The 17,707-nt window shown below is 52.1% G+C and overlaps 1 protein-coding gene across 1 annotated transcript in view; it reads right to left on the reverse strand.

Annotated features, from left to right (window-relative positions):
- The window catches only part of Ssh1 (slingshot protein phosphatase 1), a 60,065-nt gene that overhangs the window by 29,453 nt on the left and 12,905 nt on the right, over positions 1-17,707 (reverse strand). Inside the window, 1 exon segment of the mRNA XM_028861678.2 lies at positions 2,298-2,401. Within this exon segment, the coding sequence (XP_028717511.1) occupies positions 2,298-2,401 (104 nt within the window).

The following is a 17,707-nucleotide window of genomic DNA, read 5'->3' on the forward strand; positions in this document are numbered from 1 at the left end:
CCACGCCGGGAACCCCGGAAGGACAAAGCTGCTTAGGTAAGCAAACACCCCGGAAAACCACAGCTACCACGCCTGCTGCCAAAGCACACTGTCCTCTCAAGGCACGGACGCGTGACGTCCAAATGGCACGTCTTCTCTCGCAGAGAAAACCAGGTTTTTAGAACCTGCTCCTGTCTGTAGTCGGGAGGGCACAGCTCATGCTAAGTGTTCTCCCCACGATAAATAAGATCGGCAAAACACAGACAAAAAAAAAAAAAAGCCACAGTGCCTCCTATCTGATCCTTCCAGGAACGGGACTCAGCAAGGACTGCTTTGAAGATCCTAGCTCACATCGGGAGTTCCCCACTGCCCTGCTTTCTCTTAAGAGCCTAGAGGGTTTCCAATGCCACAGGGCCACACAGCCACCAAGGGCTGGATCTTTTGTCTGTCCGGGTCCTCCCACCATCCACCCCCAGCCACAGAGATGAGAGTAATCCCACCTCCACGTCTGATACATGTCCAAGTGAGAGAGGCATTATCGCACATAAATAAACTGCTGACATCCCAGCCCGACATCCACAGACAGATCAGAGGGCAGAAGCCTGGAGTGCCAGACCCTCCATTGACGGGCGGGCTGAGGCGACCCAAGCCCACAGATGAACCCTCTGGTGACTCTCCACGGTGGTGAGGGAGGTAACAGAGAAAAGGAACAGCCAAGGCTGTTTGCTGGCCATCCCAGGCCAGCCAGTGCTTCTCTGCCTTCCTAAGCTCATCACTGGCCCTGGGCTTCAAGGACGGAAGACCCGATCTGCCAGCGACCGTCTTCCTGCCTGCGTGCATTCAAGGGACACACAGGCGAGCTTTCCCAGGGTCTGACACAAAGCGGCTTCGTACGTGTTGCCCGGAGCCCACTCAAGGTAGGGACACATTTCACACTTGAAACAAAGCCTGAGCTTCGAGTCGCCGTCTATGATACAGAGAGCAGCAGACTCGGAAGTGACGGCCGGTTTAATCACACTGTAAGTCACTGTGGCGATGGTCACAGCAGCTCACAATGCCACCCACTGGAAAAGTGGGTGCATGGTTGTGCACACCATCTCTGTTCTGCCTCCCGAGTGCGGGGACTAAAGGCCTGTTTGTCTGGTTTTGGTTTTTTGTTTTTAATTTATTTAACTTTATCTTATGTGCATGAAGGTATCAGATCCCCTGGAACTGGAGTTACAGACAGCTGTGAGCTGCCATGTGGGTGCTGGGAGTTGAACCTGGGTCCTCTGACAGTCAGCGCTCTTAACAGATAAACCACCTCTCCTGCCCCTGTCTGTCTGTGTTTAACAGAATGGTTCCACTACGTGACTGAGGTGTCCTGACTACACTATGTAGCGTAGGCTGGCCTCGAACACCTGATCCTCCTGTGAGTGTTGGGCTCATGTCTTTTCCACACACCACACTGCCTCCTTGTACGGGGCAATGATTTTCTCAGACGACAACAGACCTAACTCTCGGTTGACAGGATCAGGATGTGAAAACACAGGCTGAGCTCCGGCATCTGACATGAACTCCAGGCCGGAAAACTCTACCTCGGCACTTAGACCTGAGATGGAGCTGGGTGAGGAGAGGCCAGGCTCACCAAGTGATCACAGGGGTTAGGAAATATGCAGGGGCTCCCTCGGTCTCATCCCAGCTCTTCTGACAAGGAGCCTCCCTACCGTGTGGACATTCAGACCCCAGCAGCCTCCCTCAGAAGGACCCCGGGGCCATGGCCTGGGACAAAGGCCCCCTTGTGTACAGGTGCCTCTTGAGTTTCACCTTCAATCTGGCTTCATTTCTAGAGTCAAGCAGCCTAAGAAATCCAGGCTCGGTACTCGACAGACATGCTCACCAGTCTGTTTTTGGACCTACATCATTATTCCATTTGACCAGCTCTTATCACTTTAGTCCTCTCCAAAAGATAGCCATTATAGGATAAAGACATCCTGTCATATGACTGCTCAAGAGTGCACCAAAGGCTCTTACATCGCCCCATCGAGGTTTTCAGATGTTCAAGTGAGATTCGAAGAGCCTCGGAGGCTGTTTTCAAAGGGACCGTTTACAGCTGTGATACATGCTGGCCCATTTAAGTCCCACTGTATAAGCTGAGATGTTCAGTTAACAGACAGAGAACACACAGGGAATCTTTGCATGCCCACAACGGTGCTGGTCATTGCAAACCCATGATGCACTGCTTCCCTGGCCATGAGACCCAGCAAATGACTTCCCTCCAGCTGTGGAAGGATCTCCTGTGGCACAGAGAGGGTCCCAACTTGAAGAGTTTCCGTCACCTGCATGCTTGTGAGGGTGCTGAAGACTCCGCTGGCCCTGAGGACTGTTTCCCTGTTGTAGAAAGAGGGCCGCTCCTTTCACCATGAAAAAGCTCTCGCTCAAGCTGGGGAGAACAAAGTTAGAGCCTGGTTAGCAGATTTTTCGAGAAATACAAGCAAGACATGCTGCAGACAGAACACCGGACAGACAAATGGCACCTGACACTCAGTGGGATGGAACGTAATGGCCGCTGCCGCAGTTCTCAGGGGCAAGTGAGGCTTTCGTGGTGCACGCCTTTAATCCCAGCACTCGGGAGGCAGAGGCAGGCGGATCTCTGTGAGTTCGAGGCCAGCCTGGTCTACAGAGTGAGTTCCAGGAAAGGCACCAAAGCTACACAGAGAAACCCTGTCTTGAAAAAACAAACAAACAAACAAACCAACAACAAAAGAAGTCAGAATGAGGGGCAGGCCTATGATTCCTGTTGCTTACAAGACCAGCCTGGGCAAATAGAAAGTAAAAAAAAAAAAAAGACAGAGCCGGGGACAGAGAGCTCAGTGGTAGAGCATTTGTCTAACATGCAAAAGACCCTACAATTAATCCCTAGTGACACACACATGCACACACACACACCTCTGTCTCTGTCTCTCTCTCTCTCACACACACACACCTCTGTCTCTCATACACACACACCTGTCTCTGTCTCTGTCTCACAACACAACTTTTTGTCTCTCTGTCTCTTTCTGTCTCTGACACACACACATACACACACACACACACACACACACACACACACACACACACGCCCCCTGTAATAAGGCTAGGATGCACAAAAGGGCAGAGAAGGAACAAAATAACAACAAATCACAAAAACCAAACAACAACAAAACACATTTTTGCAATTTTCCACTTATAATTTGGTTAATGATTTTCTGCTTTCAGGAGCTGGAGAGATGGCTCAGTGGTTAGGAGCCCTGGCTGTTCTTCCAGAGGACTCAGGATCAGTTTCCAGCACCCACATGGAGGTTATCAACCACATGTAACTCCAGTTCTAGAGGATCCCACACCCTTTTCTGGCCTCTGAGGACACCATATATATGTGGTATGCAATCATTAATGGAGACAAAAGACCACACAGATAAAATAAAATTTAAAAAAAAAAAAAAAAAGTCGCCGGGCGTGGTGGCGCACGCCTTTAATCCCAGCACTCGGGAGGCAGAGGCAGGCGGATCTCTGTGAGTTCGAGGCCAGCCTGGGCTACCAAGTGAGCTCCAGGAAAGGCGCAAAGCTACACAGAGAAACCCTGTCTCGAAAAACCAAAAAAAAAAAAAAGTCTTCAGGTGGGTGGTGGTGATGCATACCTTTAATCCCAGCAAAGGCAGAGAGGCAGGCAGATCTCTGTGAGTCTACAAAATGAGCTCCAGGGCAGCCAAGGCTACACAGAGAGAGCCTGTCTCGGAAAACAAAACACAAACAAAAGAACCTTAAGTTTAAGAATTCGTGGGGAAATGGAAGTTATTATCTACAATACGAAAAGACAAGCTCACCTTTGACACCCAATGTTAGTGGCTAAACATTATGATCTACAGCTAAGGCCCCTTCGAAGGAGGCTGGGAGAGGCTACACATGCCCACATCTCAATACTTGAAAGGCCAGACTGGGGCCGGAGAGACGACTCAGTGGTTAGAGCACTGGCTGTTCTTCCAGAGGACCCGGTTCAATTGCCAGCACCCGCCTGGCAGCTCACAACTGCCTGTAACTCCAGTTCCAGAGACTCTGACATCATTATACCAATGCACATAAAAAAAAAAAAGTTAAATAAATTATTTTTTTAAGAAAAGGTGGGACTGTGAATTCAAGCCAGTCTGGCTATCAAGAGCCTACCTCGAAGCAAGCTAAATCTAGCATGTCGTTCTGAGTGCTAAGAAAACACCAGCTGGGCTTGCACGCAGGCCACTGGCTTCTGAGATAACCTGGCTTCCGTGACAGTGGATTCATTAAAACCTGAACTTTTCCTCATTAAGTTCTCATGGTAAGGGGCTGGAGAGATGACTCTTCGGTTAAGAGCACTGGCTTTGCTTCCTTCCAGAGGACCCGGGTTCAATTCTCAGCATCCACAATTTCCTGTAACTCCACTTCTAGGGGACTCGACACCCTCACACAGACATACATACAGGCAAAACACCAATGCACATAAAATAAAAAGAAGTCACTAAAAAAAGTTGAAAGGGAAAAAAAAAACAAACAAAAAAACCCCTCATGGTAAAAAGAGACTGTTCAACTCTGAAAAACAATGCTCAGCTCGGCCCTCTAAAGCACCGAGCTGTGAACACTGACAACCTGTTCACAAGCCCCGGGACACTGGGGGACACCCAGTGTCGTCACAGACGCACACAGGAGGATCATCTTCAGGATATATGCACACATGCTGCACCTTCCCACCCACGCTGTCTGTCACACACCTGCACCCAGCAAGCCAGGGTTATAAGCAGTCAGGAGTCTCTGCAGGCTCACTCCCAGGCAAAGCGGCGCTCATAGTCAACACCCTGCATGCAAGAGCCGCGCTGTCTCCTCTGTCTGGCTGCAGAATCCCCTCCCCAACCCTTTCCTGCTCATTTCTACAACTGAGCTTCCAGAACTATTCTGATCTCCACTACACCCATCTGAATCTCCAAGAGCCACCGAGCCCAGGAAACTTAAAACAGCCAACATTTGATCAAAGCAGCTGCCGAGTTAATTTTCAAGGCAACATCAACTCCTTTTGTTCACTAATTTGAAAAACAAAAACAGGGGGGAAAAAACCCAACTCAGATTGACCAGAAACCAGAGCATGCTGGAAACAACAGCCAGCCATTAACAGTGACCTTTGCCTTGGAAACCAAGAGCAAAAATTCCCCTTGGTTTCCCTCGTATTTCCTTTGGAAAAAAAAGAAACAATGATAAAGAGCAGGCTGCGCTCACCCTGTGACCTGCTCTGAAGTCAGCTGTTCCTCTGGCTGATAAGAAGGGGCCTCCCCCTCCTCTCATGGGGTTCATCAGGGCCCTGGAGCCGCCTCCATTACTGTCCACAGCCAGCCGGAATGCTGCAGGGAACCCCACTGCTCTAAGGGCTGCAAGGTCCCCTGTGTCCTGGAAATACACAGGAAACAGCGGACCCAGAGGCCAAGACGACCCTCGGGCTGAGACCTGAGATGATGCTGTGGGGAGGGTGGGAGACAGCAGACAAGACGAAGCTACTTCATGGCCTGGATCCCAAGATGTGTCCTGGCCACGGCTGGTACGTGGCCTCTGGTGTCCACAGGTGGCCGAAGCCGGCACCCGGTTTTCTATGCTGAGCTCCTGATGCCCAAGAAGCTCAAGACCCTGTGACCTGCGGCCCCCAGGGAACCCTCTCGGACATCCATGTCAGTCACGGCGCACGCCTTTTCCTGGGTACCCAGGGCAAGGACGCATGCCAATCTACCAACCATCCATCCCAGACAGTGAGAAGAAGAAGACAAAAAAATCCTCCTTCTTACAGGAGATGTTAGAGTCCTAAGAGTTACAGAAAGTCTGACCCAGACAGGGGCAGCATCCTCTTCCACTACCCTAGGAAGTCTCAACCCCTCCCACAGCCCTGTTCAAGGCTTTTATCTCCACAGCACAAGTCCGTTCTCAGACACCGCCTGCTACCCTCGGGAAGGCCGGGTAGGGAAGACAGACAGGACCCTCGGTCCCCAAGCCCCGGCTCTCACACAGACAGAGAGTGCCATCCGAACCAGCTCCCAGGGAGGACAGGAGTCAGGCGGCGGCTTAGCGGCTTACGTACTAATGTGGGCTGGAAACCTCTGGACGGCAGAGGTACTGGGTTGGCCGGAGGAAGACACAGAAGTCCGAGAGATAAAAGAGTTCCATGGCCGCGGATGGCGTTCACATCCGTAGTAACCCCGCTGAAACAAGACGGTGCCTGCAGAGACCCAGTCGTCCGTCCACAAGGCACGGCCAGCCCGGCGATAGGCAGAGGGGCTTTCCAGAGCAACAGCGGAGTCCCGCCTCAGAGGATGGCCCTACCCAAAGAGCAAGAGGCTCTTGTGGCCCTCGTCGTTTTCTGATGTTTTGGCTTAAAAAGGCCCTTGTCCCAGCATTTCCTGATGAAAGGGGCCATTCAGAGGAAACAGAGCCGCTGAAGGCTCTCCAGTCAGGGCGCTCCCACGGGCTTTACCGCGGGCGTTGGAACAAGCAATGGGTGTGCATTAGGAACCAGGAGGGAAAACAGCTGGCCACCGAGGACTAACCCCCAGCGAGAGGACCCCATCCTGGGTCAAAACCACATCCAGGAGGAGGTGGCAGGGCATCGCTTTCTTTCAAATCCCCACCCACCCATCCCTCCAGGCAGGGTCGTGGGCGGCTGCCATGGGTAGTGAACAAGGCATTTTCAAAAGCAGCTCTACATCCTAAAAAAAAAAAAAAAAAGCTTCAGTCCCATTTCTACATTTGTAGCTACTTAACGTTCCTGGTGGCCCTCAGCTTAGGACACTGCAGATGGAGGAGGGAATCCCATGTGCTTCTGTGAGGATCTTCAAGAGGTGTGAGGTGTCCCAGCAGGCCACGCTCCAAAGCTAAAGCAAGTCTCTGACCCCAAAGGGCTGGAGATGCCACCGCCGCAGCCGCCGAGAGCCTTAATTTATAGTTAAAGCACAGGATCCTGGCAGGGTGTGAAACAGGAAGAGCTGGGGACCTGGACCAGTCCCTGAGGGAAGGAGTACTGAGCAGGAGCCCCTGGAAGGTCTTGTCCGGAAGCCTCTCCCAGCTCCAAACGATCATTTAGCCCTCACTGGAGGAATAAGTGAATCACACACTCCTGACTCAGCTGATGTGTAAACCATTGCTCATCCAGAAACACACACACACATCTTCACCGCTGGGACTGACTTCCCATCCATGTGCCCCATACCCACCGTCTCAACCACGAGGTGGTGGCTTTCCTGCTCCCCCAGATAAGAACCTGCACCACGGCACAGCTGCAGTCTCTGCCCACACCTGCCCTGGTGGCCCACCACAGCGTCAGCAAGAACAGGCGGCAGAGATTGTGTCCCTGGCCCCCCTTCCGAACATCCAGACGCAGAACACAGAGCAAGGGCCGAGGAACGGCCCAGAGAAACAACTCCAGGCTAGGAAGACTTGGCTACAGAACGCCAAGGACTATCTGTGTGCCCAGGGGATAATCCAAAAGGCAGAGGACCGGTCACATCATCTGCCCACTGCCGCCACCACCACCTCCACCACGGCTGTGGATAGGATACATCATTCAGGCCTTCTTCGCTGAGCAGGGGATGGGGAGACACCGTGGGAGCAGCGGGGATATGCTGATCGAGTGTTCAAGGCTGGCTTCTCATCGCTATTCAGACCCTGATCACCGAGTAAACGAGTAAACTCAAGCTGTGGCATGTGAAAAGCTGTGAACCATACCCTTGGCTGGTGGTACAGCGCCAAGAAGTTCTCAGCACCGGCGTGCACGGTCCCTACAGGCACTGGGAGTGACCGTGAAGGGTGCCTTGCAGTCTAGAGAGCTCACCCTCCACCTCTACACCTAATTTCTACAATGCCATTCTTCTGACAATAGATCCACGATGGGAGAAGAACCAACTGCTGGAACTGTGCAGGAAAACAGGAGCAGGAGGGGCTGAAATGCTCCAGCTCAATTCCCCACCTGCCCCATCCCCAGGACGACAGGGCTCTCTGTCCCACAGCTGAGGGACACTGGGGCATTTAGATGGATTCACAGCCCCCGGTCCTGGCAACGTGAAGTTCAGGATGTAAAGAAGGATGGAGACTATTTGGAGATAGATCAGGGAAAGGCTGCGAATGGGATGGAAAGTCCTCTCCAGTTTCTCCATGGCATCCTCCTGATGTCCAATGTCACAGAGAACTCCGGCTGCCCTAGACATCTTTATTTTCTGCCTTCAAGCACCCATGGCAGAGTCTGGTTCCAAATGCCTTCTTCAGAGTGTAAGAAAACAAGCTCTGGGGACACATCTTCAACCCATGCCCCAAATGGGTCCCGGAGAGGGGGGACACTGGGGTTCTCTGTGGGGCACGGTGTTTTGGAAAGGGGTTATGGCAGAAAAAATGCTGGCAGGGCCAGTTGCTAATGCCTTTGGTGCTGAGCCGTGTATTGTTTGGCTGGAGGCGTAGGCTTCCCTCAGAGAGAAGGAATGTCCAGAGGCATTGCAGACAGTTGGAGACATTCTCCGGGCCAGCCACATAGCCCTCCTTCATCCCAGCTGGCAGGAGCAGGCAGCTAGGACCTATCAGCGAGGCCACAGGAGCGAGACTTTGGTCTCTGCTCAGGTGAGACGGCCAGTGAGTCGGACACAGCTCTGCAAAGCTTAAGGTCGTCCCCCGTGGCCCTCAAGAGCCCTCAGGCCTGCCACTGGACCTCACCGGGCAGGCCGGGCCCTAAGTCTTCTACCGAGGGCTGAGGTATAAAGGCTGCATTGTTTGGGGGCTCTCTCTGCAGCAGCAGAAGCAACCCGGCCAGCCAGAATCAGCAGGAACATGAAGGCAGGAGTTTTTAAACAACTCAAAAATTCCAAAAATGGATGATCTCAGCTGTCGCAGGTACTCGTGGCTTTCTGTGGTGTGAGGCCCCACAGGGCATTCGTTAGTCGGTGAGGCACAAGCTTTCCAAGAATCCTTCCTTCCTCAGGCTGCAGGACCACCTGGCGCTGGCCTGCTTCATTTCTGTGAGTACAGCATGCTAGCATAAGAAACCTACCGCACAACTCAAATCCGGTCAGCGTGCCCAAAGAACTGAATGGGTGTTTCATTAATCGATGGTATGTAGTCACACCTTTAGTTCCAGCACTTGGGAGGCGGAGGCAGGTGGGTCTCTTGAGTTTGAGGCCAGCCTGATCTACACACATTCCAGGCCATCAAGGGCTACAATGTCTCCAAAAGAAAAAAAGAAAAAGAAAGAAGAAAGAAAAGGAGATAACAGTAGGAATGCCTGTTGAGTACTCGTCAGCCCTCAGCACCCAGCCTCCACTCGAGACTAGCTGCTACAACAAGGAATGGGAGCATTCTGCCTGTCTCTGGCCACAAGCAGGGCTGCACGGCTCCTAAGCATGGCTGTCCACACTCTTCCTCAGCCCCAGAGCTTTCTACCATGTGCAGCCATCTAGAACTAAACTTGAGCTACCTACCTACCTACAGCAGCCACAATCAGCCTTTCCATGTAGCGTACCATCCACGCATCTGACTTTGGAGTCGGGCTCTGACTTAGGATCTCCCACACCCCTCGGCGCATCCTCTGCCGTTCCTCTCCTGTGGTCCCCAGAAACCTGTCTACTCCAGGGCTCTGCGCACAGACTCCTCACCCACCTCCCCACATGGTGCTTGACAGAGAAAATCACAGCTCTTCTCTGGACCAGTCCTTTGTGCGAGGTCAAAGTCCGAGTCCGAGTTCCACATCCTGTTCCCTGACCCACTGGTTGTAAACTGCTGCCTTGCCAGTAATTTTTAACTTGATAATTGGATGCGGGGGCCAAGACACACCCACTTATCCCAGGCACTAACATAAGTAACAGATCTGAAAACACTGAATGAGCTAGAAAAACACAAGCACAGACTGTACTGAACAAATACACCAGAGGGCTGGGGATGTAGCTCAGTTAGTACAAAGCCCTGCACCGCACAAGCCAGGTGTGGGGCTGCACACCCCACCCGGAACCCCAGCACTTGGGTGAGGGAAGCAAGATGATCAGAGTTCAAGGTCACCCTCTGCTACACAGCAAGTCTGAGCCAGCCTGAGCTACATGAGACCCTGTCTCAAGAAAAACATCTATCATCATTAACAAACCAAACAAACTAATTTACTAAATTGGAAAGTACCTCCAGAGGACAGGATATTAACACAGTTGGGAAGTATCCTCCCAAGGATACAGCCACCAAGACTTCATACCATGGGGGGGGGGATTCACGGTCCAGCAACCCACAGGTCAAGAGCTTGGTCTCGGTCTCCTTCACACACTGCAACACAAACCTAATCACAAGGAACTAACACAGTCACTTAAAGGGCATTATTACTAAATTATGCTCTCATCAAGGAACACCATTAATCCCAGCATCCAGATGCAGAGGCAGGAGGATGTCTGTAAGTTCCAGGCCAGCCTGGTTTACATATGAAGTTCCAGGCTAGGCAGGGTTACATAGTGAGACCCTGTCTCAAACAAACAAAACAAAGTAACAATAACAACAGTAACAAAAAAATATGGTCTTGGATACAAAGTGTCCAGGTCATGAAAGTCAAAGACCATGGAATGTTCCAGATGGAAAGGACAAGTGCAGTGAGAAACCCTGACCTGGACTCTCTTCTACAAAGGTAGTCACTGAAATAATGTTTCTGTAAGTGTGAAATGATTTCAAAATTAATAAAACAAACAACTTTATACCCCATGTCCCACCCATTCAGGGTTACTGAACCCTAGGTTGGAAGCAAGATAGTTCTACAGCTGAGCCACACTCGGGTCCAACTACCAGATCATCTCTTGGTTGTTTCATTTTGTTTTCTGAAATACCACCTCGCTGTGCTGCACAGGCTGGCCTTGAACTTCTGATTCTCCTGCCTCTACCTCCTAAGGGATGGGATGAGAGGTGTGCACCACCATATTGTCCTTTTTGTTTTTCGGGACAGGGTTTCTCTGTGTGGCCCTGGCTGTCCTGGAACTTACTCTGTAGACCAGGCTGGCCTCAACCTCAGAGATCCGCCTGCCTCTGCCTCTTGAGTGCTGGGATTAAAGCTATGCACCGTCACCACCTGGCAGATGATCATTTTTTTTAACTGGCATATATCACAGCTTCCCTTTCCACCACTCAGGTCATTTACCTTCAGGCTTAGTGGCCTCCTGCCTGGGCCCTCTTTTTCCACTTGATGTTTCCTGGCACACAAGCTGGAGTTTTCTGCTTGATCTAACAGTTCAGACTTCGAGAGCTTCTTCCTGGTCTATGTAAGAACTGATTTCACCACTTTCCTGCTCTGAGACCACAGGTTTGGACCAGTGGATGGGGGGGGGGGGGGGGGGGATCTGAACTTCACAACCTCCCATTACGAGGGGCAGAGTGATGGGACCTGTCAGGAAGCATCTCAGCACCCCACTCGCGATGTCTGGGGCAGCTGCAGCTTTGGCTGCTGTCCTCACCTCTCAGGACCAAAGCTGCCCTGGTTAACTGGCAGGATGGGCAAGATCAGTGCTCAGAGCCACACCTAAGGCAACCTGCTGCACAGCCATCCTCCTGGGTCTCCCTCTGGGTATCTCCAGGTGTGATGATACGGGATGATAGGAAGCATCCTTCCCAGGAGCTGACAGGCTTGAGCTTTGGTTTTCACACAGGGTGGTCTCGAACCAGTGAGCTCAAGGGATGCTCCTGTTCTAGCCTCCTAGGTAGCTAGGGCGACAGCTATACATCATCACACCTGGTGGTCTGACTTGCTGGTGTCTAAGGGTACCACTAGTCAGGCAACCGATGTTTTCCTTCGGCTCTGATGACCAGAAAACCTGAAGTCAGACATGCAGCCAAACTCCTCTGGGAACTACCAGTGTGTCCCAAGTTCCTCCCGTAAGGTTCCCCACTTTATTTCCTCCTCCTTACACACGTGCAGGCACACATGCAGGCCACATGCAGGCGCGCGCGCACACACACACACACACACACACACGTTGTAGAATATTATTTTAAGATGTGTTTGTTTATGCTGTGGAACATTTAATGATGCAAAGATGTGCTACATTCTTTTGCTGCATTTGTCTAGCTGTGAAGCTGTGTGACTGTGCCTGTCTAAAACACCTGATGGTCTAATAAAGAGCCAAACAGACAATAGCTAGGCAGGAGAAAGGACAGGTGGGGCGGGCAGGCAGAGACGATATATAGAGGGAGAAATGTGGGAGGAGAGGAAGAAAGAGAAGGAGCAAGAGAATAATGAGAGGAAGATGCTAGGGGCCAGCCACTCAGCAACACAGCCACCCAGCACACAGCCAGCCATGGAGTAAGAGTAAGACTTACAGAAGTAAAAAAAAAAAAAAAAAAAGAAAGAAAAAAGCCCAGAGGCAAAAGGTAGATGAGATAATTTAAAGTTAAGGAAAGCTGGTTAGAAACAAGCCAAGCTAAGGCTGGGCATTTATAAGTAAGAATAAGCCTCTGTGATTTATTTGGGAGCTGGGTGGCAGGTCCCCCAAAAACCAAAGACCAAACAGCAAAAGAGTAGAAAAAATAACCAACAACACACGCACACACAAGCACACACACGTGAGTGCACACATACTCTAGATATCAGATTTGACAGCAAGACATCTCGCTGGCCCCTCACTAATGTTAAGCTCTGTTGTGCTCTATGGACCAATTGGTAAGATGTTTCGAAACTCTTTTAGAAGGAGTTGTGGTTGACATGACCTCAGCTATCCCTGGGGGGGGGGGGGGTGGTGAGACCATTTTTACTCAACACAGTATCCCCAGCACTCAATGCAGAACCCACAAATACTGAACACACACTCACTGATAACCAAGCAAATACCCAACAAAACACACCCCATCGCCAGGTAGCTTCACTCGTTGCTATTCTGTATGGGACGCTGTCCCATACACACAGGACGGCTGATCAGGCATTCCTGGAAGTGGGCTCCTTGGGGAGGTACTGAGAACCGAACCCCAGGCCTTGTGTATGTCAGACAAGTGATCCACCACTGAGCTATACACGGCGCTGCTACACAGTCAGTGGCCTCAACTCCAGGCATGTACCTGCAGCAGACCAACACAAGGTGGCTACCAGCTCTGCTCACCACAGCCCATGCCCATGGGAGCTCTGCAGACATGCGTATCAGGTCCAGGTTTTGGGAAACTTGCCCAGAGAACTCATGGTCAGCCCATGCCTGGGAGTGAACTCTGCGGTCATAGGGCATCCTCAGCAGAGACAGCCAGAGTCAATTCACAACTAATGGACCTCTTAAGTCTTTTAAAAAACACCTCCAAAAGTAGCCACTTAAGGGCCAGAAAGATGGTTTAGGGGGTAAAGGTGTCCGCTGCCAAGCCCAACGACCCGAGTTCAATCCCTGGGACCCACATGGTAGACGACAAGAACTCCTTCAAACTGTCCTGACTGCTTCCTGTAAGTTGTGCCACGGGCTCACAACGGCTCACACACACATACAGGCAATAAATAAATATAAATTTATATAAATAAATAAATAAATAAATAAATAAATAAATAAATATTGTAACAATAGTTTTAAAAAAAGAAAGAAATTTAAATAGCTAATCCAGAAAAGAAAGGGAAGTAAATCTGTAAAAACAAAGGTGCATGAGAATGCCGTTTCCAAGCTCAGAAAGATAAGAGTGTGAGTCAGCAGAACCTTGGAGGAACCGTGCGTGAGTCAGCAGAACCTGGGAGGAACGGTCATGAGTCGGCAGAACCTGGGAGGAAGCGTCCAAGCACTGGGGTTCCCCGCACAGGCCCCACCTGGTTGTCCGGGTTCTTCCCGGGGGAAATCACCTGGACTTTAGCTGCAGCGGAGCAGGAGTGAGTGGTTCTTGGCGACACCGAGGACGACAACAATAATCGCTCTTCTGCACCAAGGCAGGGCAACACCACACCAGGACAGGACCCTCTCTAACGAGGTTGGGGATGTGGGCTTTTTCTCAGTGAGGTGCTAGCAGGTGGCTGACCCAGGTCACAGCCGCACAGGTTAGGTTAAAGGAATGTGGCACACCCCAACGATGAGACCCTGCTGGGCCCACACAGAGCTGGTCTATTTGCTGCCAAGCATGTGTCTACGCCGCCGTCCATTTACACACTGAACCAGGACAGCCAGAGCGGTCCCGCATCTGCCCTGTGGAAGCATCTCACACTGAGCACTCCGGGAATGGGAGCCGGTGGCTGGCTCACTGGCGCCCCCCCCCCCCTGCAGAATGGCTCCTTCATTACTCCTGCTGCTCCCTTTCTCAAACTTGGGGCGCTGATGGGACCACCCCATCATCATCACAGAGCTGCCGGCACCCAGGGCTGCCCACAGGACCACAAACACCACAGATGAGCCCTAAGATTCGAGTCCTTCCTGACAGCTGGTGCCTCTGCGCCCAGCTGAGGGGCAGCCAAGGGTTCCTGGTGGGAACACACAGTCCAAATGCTCAGTGGTCAAACCAGGTCCTTCTGAACTGGACCAGGACCCTGACCCAGCAACACATCGAAAATTTCTGACCTCGTTCACGGTGGGACTCGAACTCCTGAACGTGTTACAAGTCTAGAGGATGATTAGAAGCTCAACACAGACACACAGAGGCTGGCACGAAGCTCCCTCATGGAGCAGTTACGGTGGTAACCACACAGAATGAGACCGGTGACTGGAGACTTTAGGAGCTAGAACCTAATCTTGTCCTTGAGGTGAAGTGACCGGCTTGAGGGGGCATGGCACACATCTCCTTCACAAGATCCTCGGCCTTCTGGTACTTTCTCATCACTCTCTCTCTTTGAGTATTTAATTCTCTTTTGTGTGTGTGTGTGTGTGTGTGTGTGTGTGTGTGTGAGAGAGAGAGAGAGAGAGAGAGAGAGAGAGAGAAGAGAGAGGAGAGAGAGAGAGAGGGAGAGAGAGAGAGAGAGGGAGGGAGGGAGAGAGAGAGAGAGAGAGACTGTCAAGGCACGCGTGCAGAGCTCAGAGGACAGCCTGTGTCGAGCTGGGCAGTTGGTTCTCTCCGTCCACCACGTGGGCTCCAGGGCTGAAATTCCCAGGGTCTTTCCCCCATTTCTCTAGTTTGTGAGACCACGTCTATGCAGCCCAAACTGACCCGGAACTTTGGATCTTCCTGCCTCCACAACCCAAGCCCCGGGACCACAGGCAATGTGCCGCCGTGTCTGGCTTCACCGCCTCACTGGAGGACGAAAACCGCGACGGTCACTCGTGAATGCAGGCAGCGCAGAGTGGCGTGGACGGGATAAGAATGGCCCCCTGGCGTTCTCTTAAAGTCCTAGGATTGGCGTTTCACAAGTTTAATGAAACCCACTGAAGTGTAATTCACTTTAACTGCAACAATGGATTTAATTAAAGCTCTGGCAGAATCAATTTAACTCTTCACCTCTGTCCTCCTTGGTCCCCACTGTAGGATGGCGCTCTAAATTTAAATGTTTCATATATAAATTCTGAGTTTAAAATAAAATCTTCTGGGCTGTCAAGAGAGCTCATGGTTAAGGCGATTGCTTTCAAGCATGATGACTCAAGTCAGATCCCCGGAGATCAGAGAAGATGTCCAAAAGTTTCCCTCTGACCTCCCCAAGTACACCGTGTCGGGGTGCAGAAGACGCAGACCGAACACAAACCGGCGTGTCTGCAGTGAGGGCACCACGCAGGCCTCCGGGTGTGGCGTCACCTCCAGAACCTGGCTGGACCTCGTGTGCACAGCTTCCCTCCGCGCTGCTGAGGTTTGAATGTGAAATGCCTCACAGGCTCACGAGTTTGACCCCTCGGCCTCAGGAGCACTGTCCTGGAATGGAAGGCTTTGGGACAAGAGGCCCTTGGGCCCAGAGGCGGGGCTTCAGGGTTACAGACAGGCGGCAATTCTGGTTCAGTGCTCCTCATCTACTGTATGTGAGCAGGCAGCCCCTCGCTCCTACCGCCACACAGCTGGCCACAGCTGTGCCTTCTCCACCATGGCGGGACTGTACGCCTCCAGACTGAGGTAAAATCAACCCTCCCCGCCGTGTGTTGCTTCGTCAAGTATTTTGTCTCATCGGTAAGGAAAGTAACCGACCCACGTGCTATCAGAACGCCATGAGAAGAGACGCCGCTTCAAGCCCAGGGCCCACACACAGGCTCCCAGGAAACACAGGGATGGTATTTCTGCATGGTTTGCCCTGGCTACCCCACGAGCAAATGCTTGCTTTAGGCGGAACTCAGAACGGTGCTCTCCTTACAAGACTTGTGTGTAAATGGGATGAGCTACTGGACACAAAGCCAACAGCAGGATGGAGTGTGGCCTAAGCCTCCCACCCCGCTGCACCGTTCTCCTTCGTGAGTGTGACAACACCATTCCCGGACCTGTTATCTTCCTCCTCGTCTTGTCTCCCAGTACTTCACAAGGCAGATCCATGCTGCCCATGTCTATAACCCCAGCTGCCAGAACAGAGTCTGGCACGAAGTAGGCTCAGGAGGTGTTTGTTAACAAGAGGATCCTAAGTCGACTGGGGCACAGGTGTGCGGACTGGGACACAGGTGCGCAGAGACTGGGACACAGGTGTGCAGAGACTGGGACACAGGTGTGCAGAGACTGGGACACAGGTGCACAGACTGGGACACAGGTGTGCAGACTGAGACACAGGTGTACAGAGACTGGGACACAGGTGTACAGACTGGGACACAGGTGTACAGACTGGGACACAGGTATGCAGACTGGACACAGGTGACAAGGGACACAGGTAGTGACAGACTGGGACACAGGTGTCACAGACTGGGACACAGGTGCACAGACTGGGACACAGGTGTACAGAGACTGGGACACAGGTGCACAGACTGGGACACAGGTGCACAGAGGCTGGGACACAGGTGTACAGAGACTGGGACACAGGTGCACAGACTGGGACACAGGTGCACAGACTGGGACACAGGTGCACAGACTGGGACACAGGTGCACAGAGACTGGGACACAGGTGTACAGACTGGGACACAGGTGTACAGACTGGGACACAGGTGCACAGACTGGGACACAGGTGCACAGAGACTGGGACACAGGTATAGAGACTGGGACACAGGTATAGAGACTGGGACACAGGTGTACAGACTGGGACACAGGTGTGCAGAGACTGGGACACAGGTGTGCAGAGACTGGGACACAGGTGTACAGACTGGGACACAGGTGCACAGAGACTGGGACACAGGTGTGCAGACTGGGACACAGGTGCACAGAGACTGGGACACAGGTGTACAGAGACTGGGACACAGGTGTGCAGACTGGGACACAGGTGCACAGACTGGGACACAGGTGTGCAGACTGGGACACAGGTGTACAGAGACTGGGACACAGGTGTACAGAGACTGGGACACAGGTGCAGACTGGGACACAGGTGTACAGAGACTGGGACACAGGTGTACAGAGACTGGGACACAGGTGTACAGAGACTGGGACACAGGTGTACAGAGACTGGGACACAGGTGTACAGACTGGGACACAGGTGTACAGACTGGGACACAGGTGTACAGAGACTGGGACACAGGTGTACAGACTGGGACACAGGTGTACAGACTGGGACACAGGTGTACAGACTGGGACACAGGTGTACAGACTGGGACACAGGTGCACAGACTGGGACACAGGTGTACAGAGACTGGGGCACAGGTGCAGACTGGGACACAGGTGTACAGAGACTGGGGCACAGGTGCAGACTGGGACACAGGTGTACAGAGACTGGGACACA

This window comes from Peromyscus leucopus, chromosome 23 (genome assembly GCF_004664715.2).
Source record: "Peromyscus leucopus breed LL Stock chromosome 23, UCI_PerLeu_2.1, whole genome shotgun sequence".
Classification (NCBI taxonomy): domain Eukaryota; kingdom Metazoa; phylum Chordata; class Mammalia; order Rodentia; family Cricetidae; genus Peromyscus; species Peromyscus leucopus.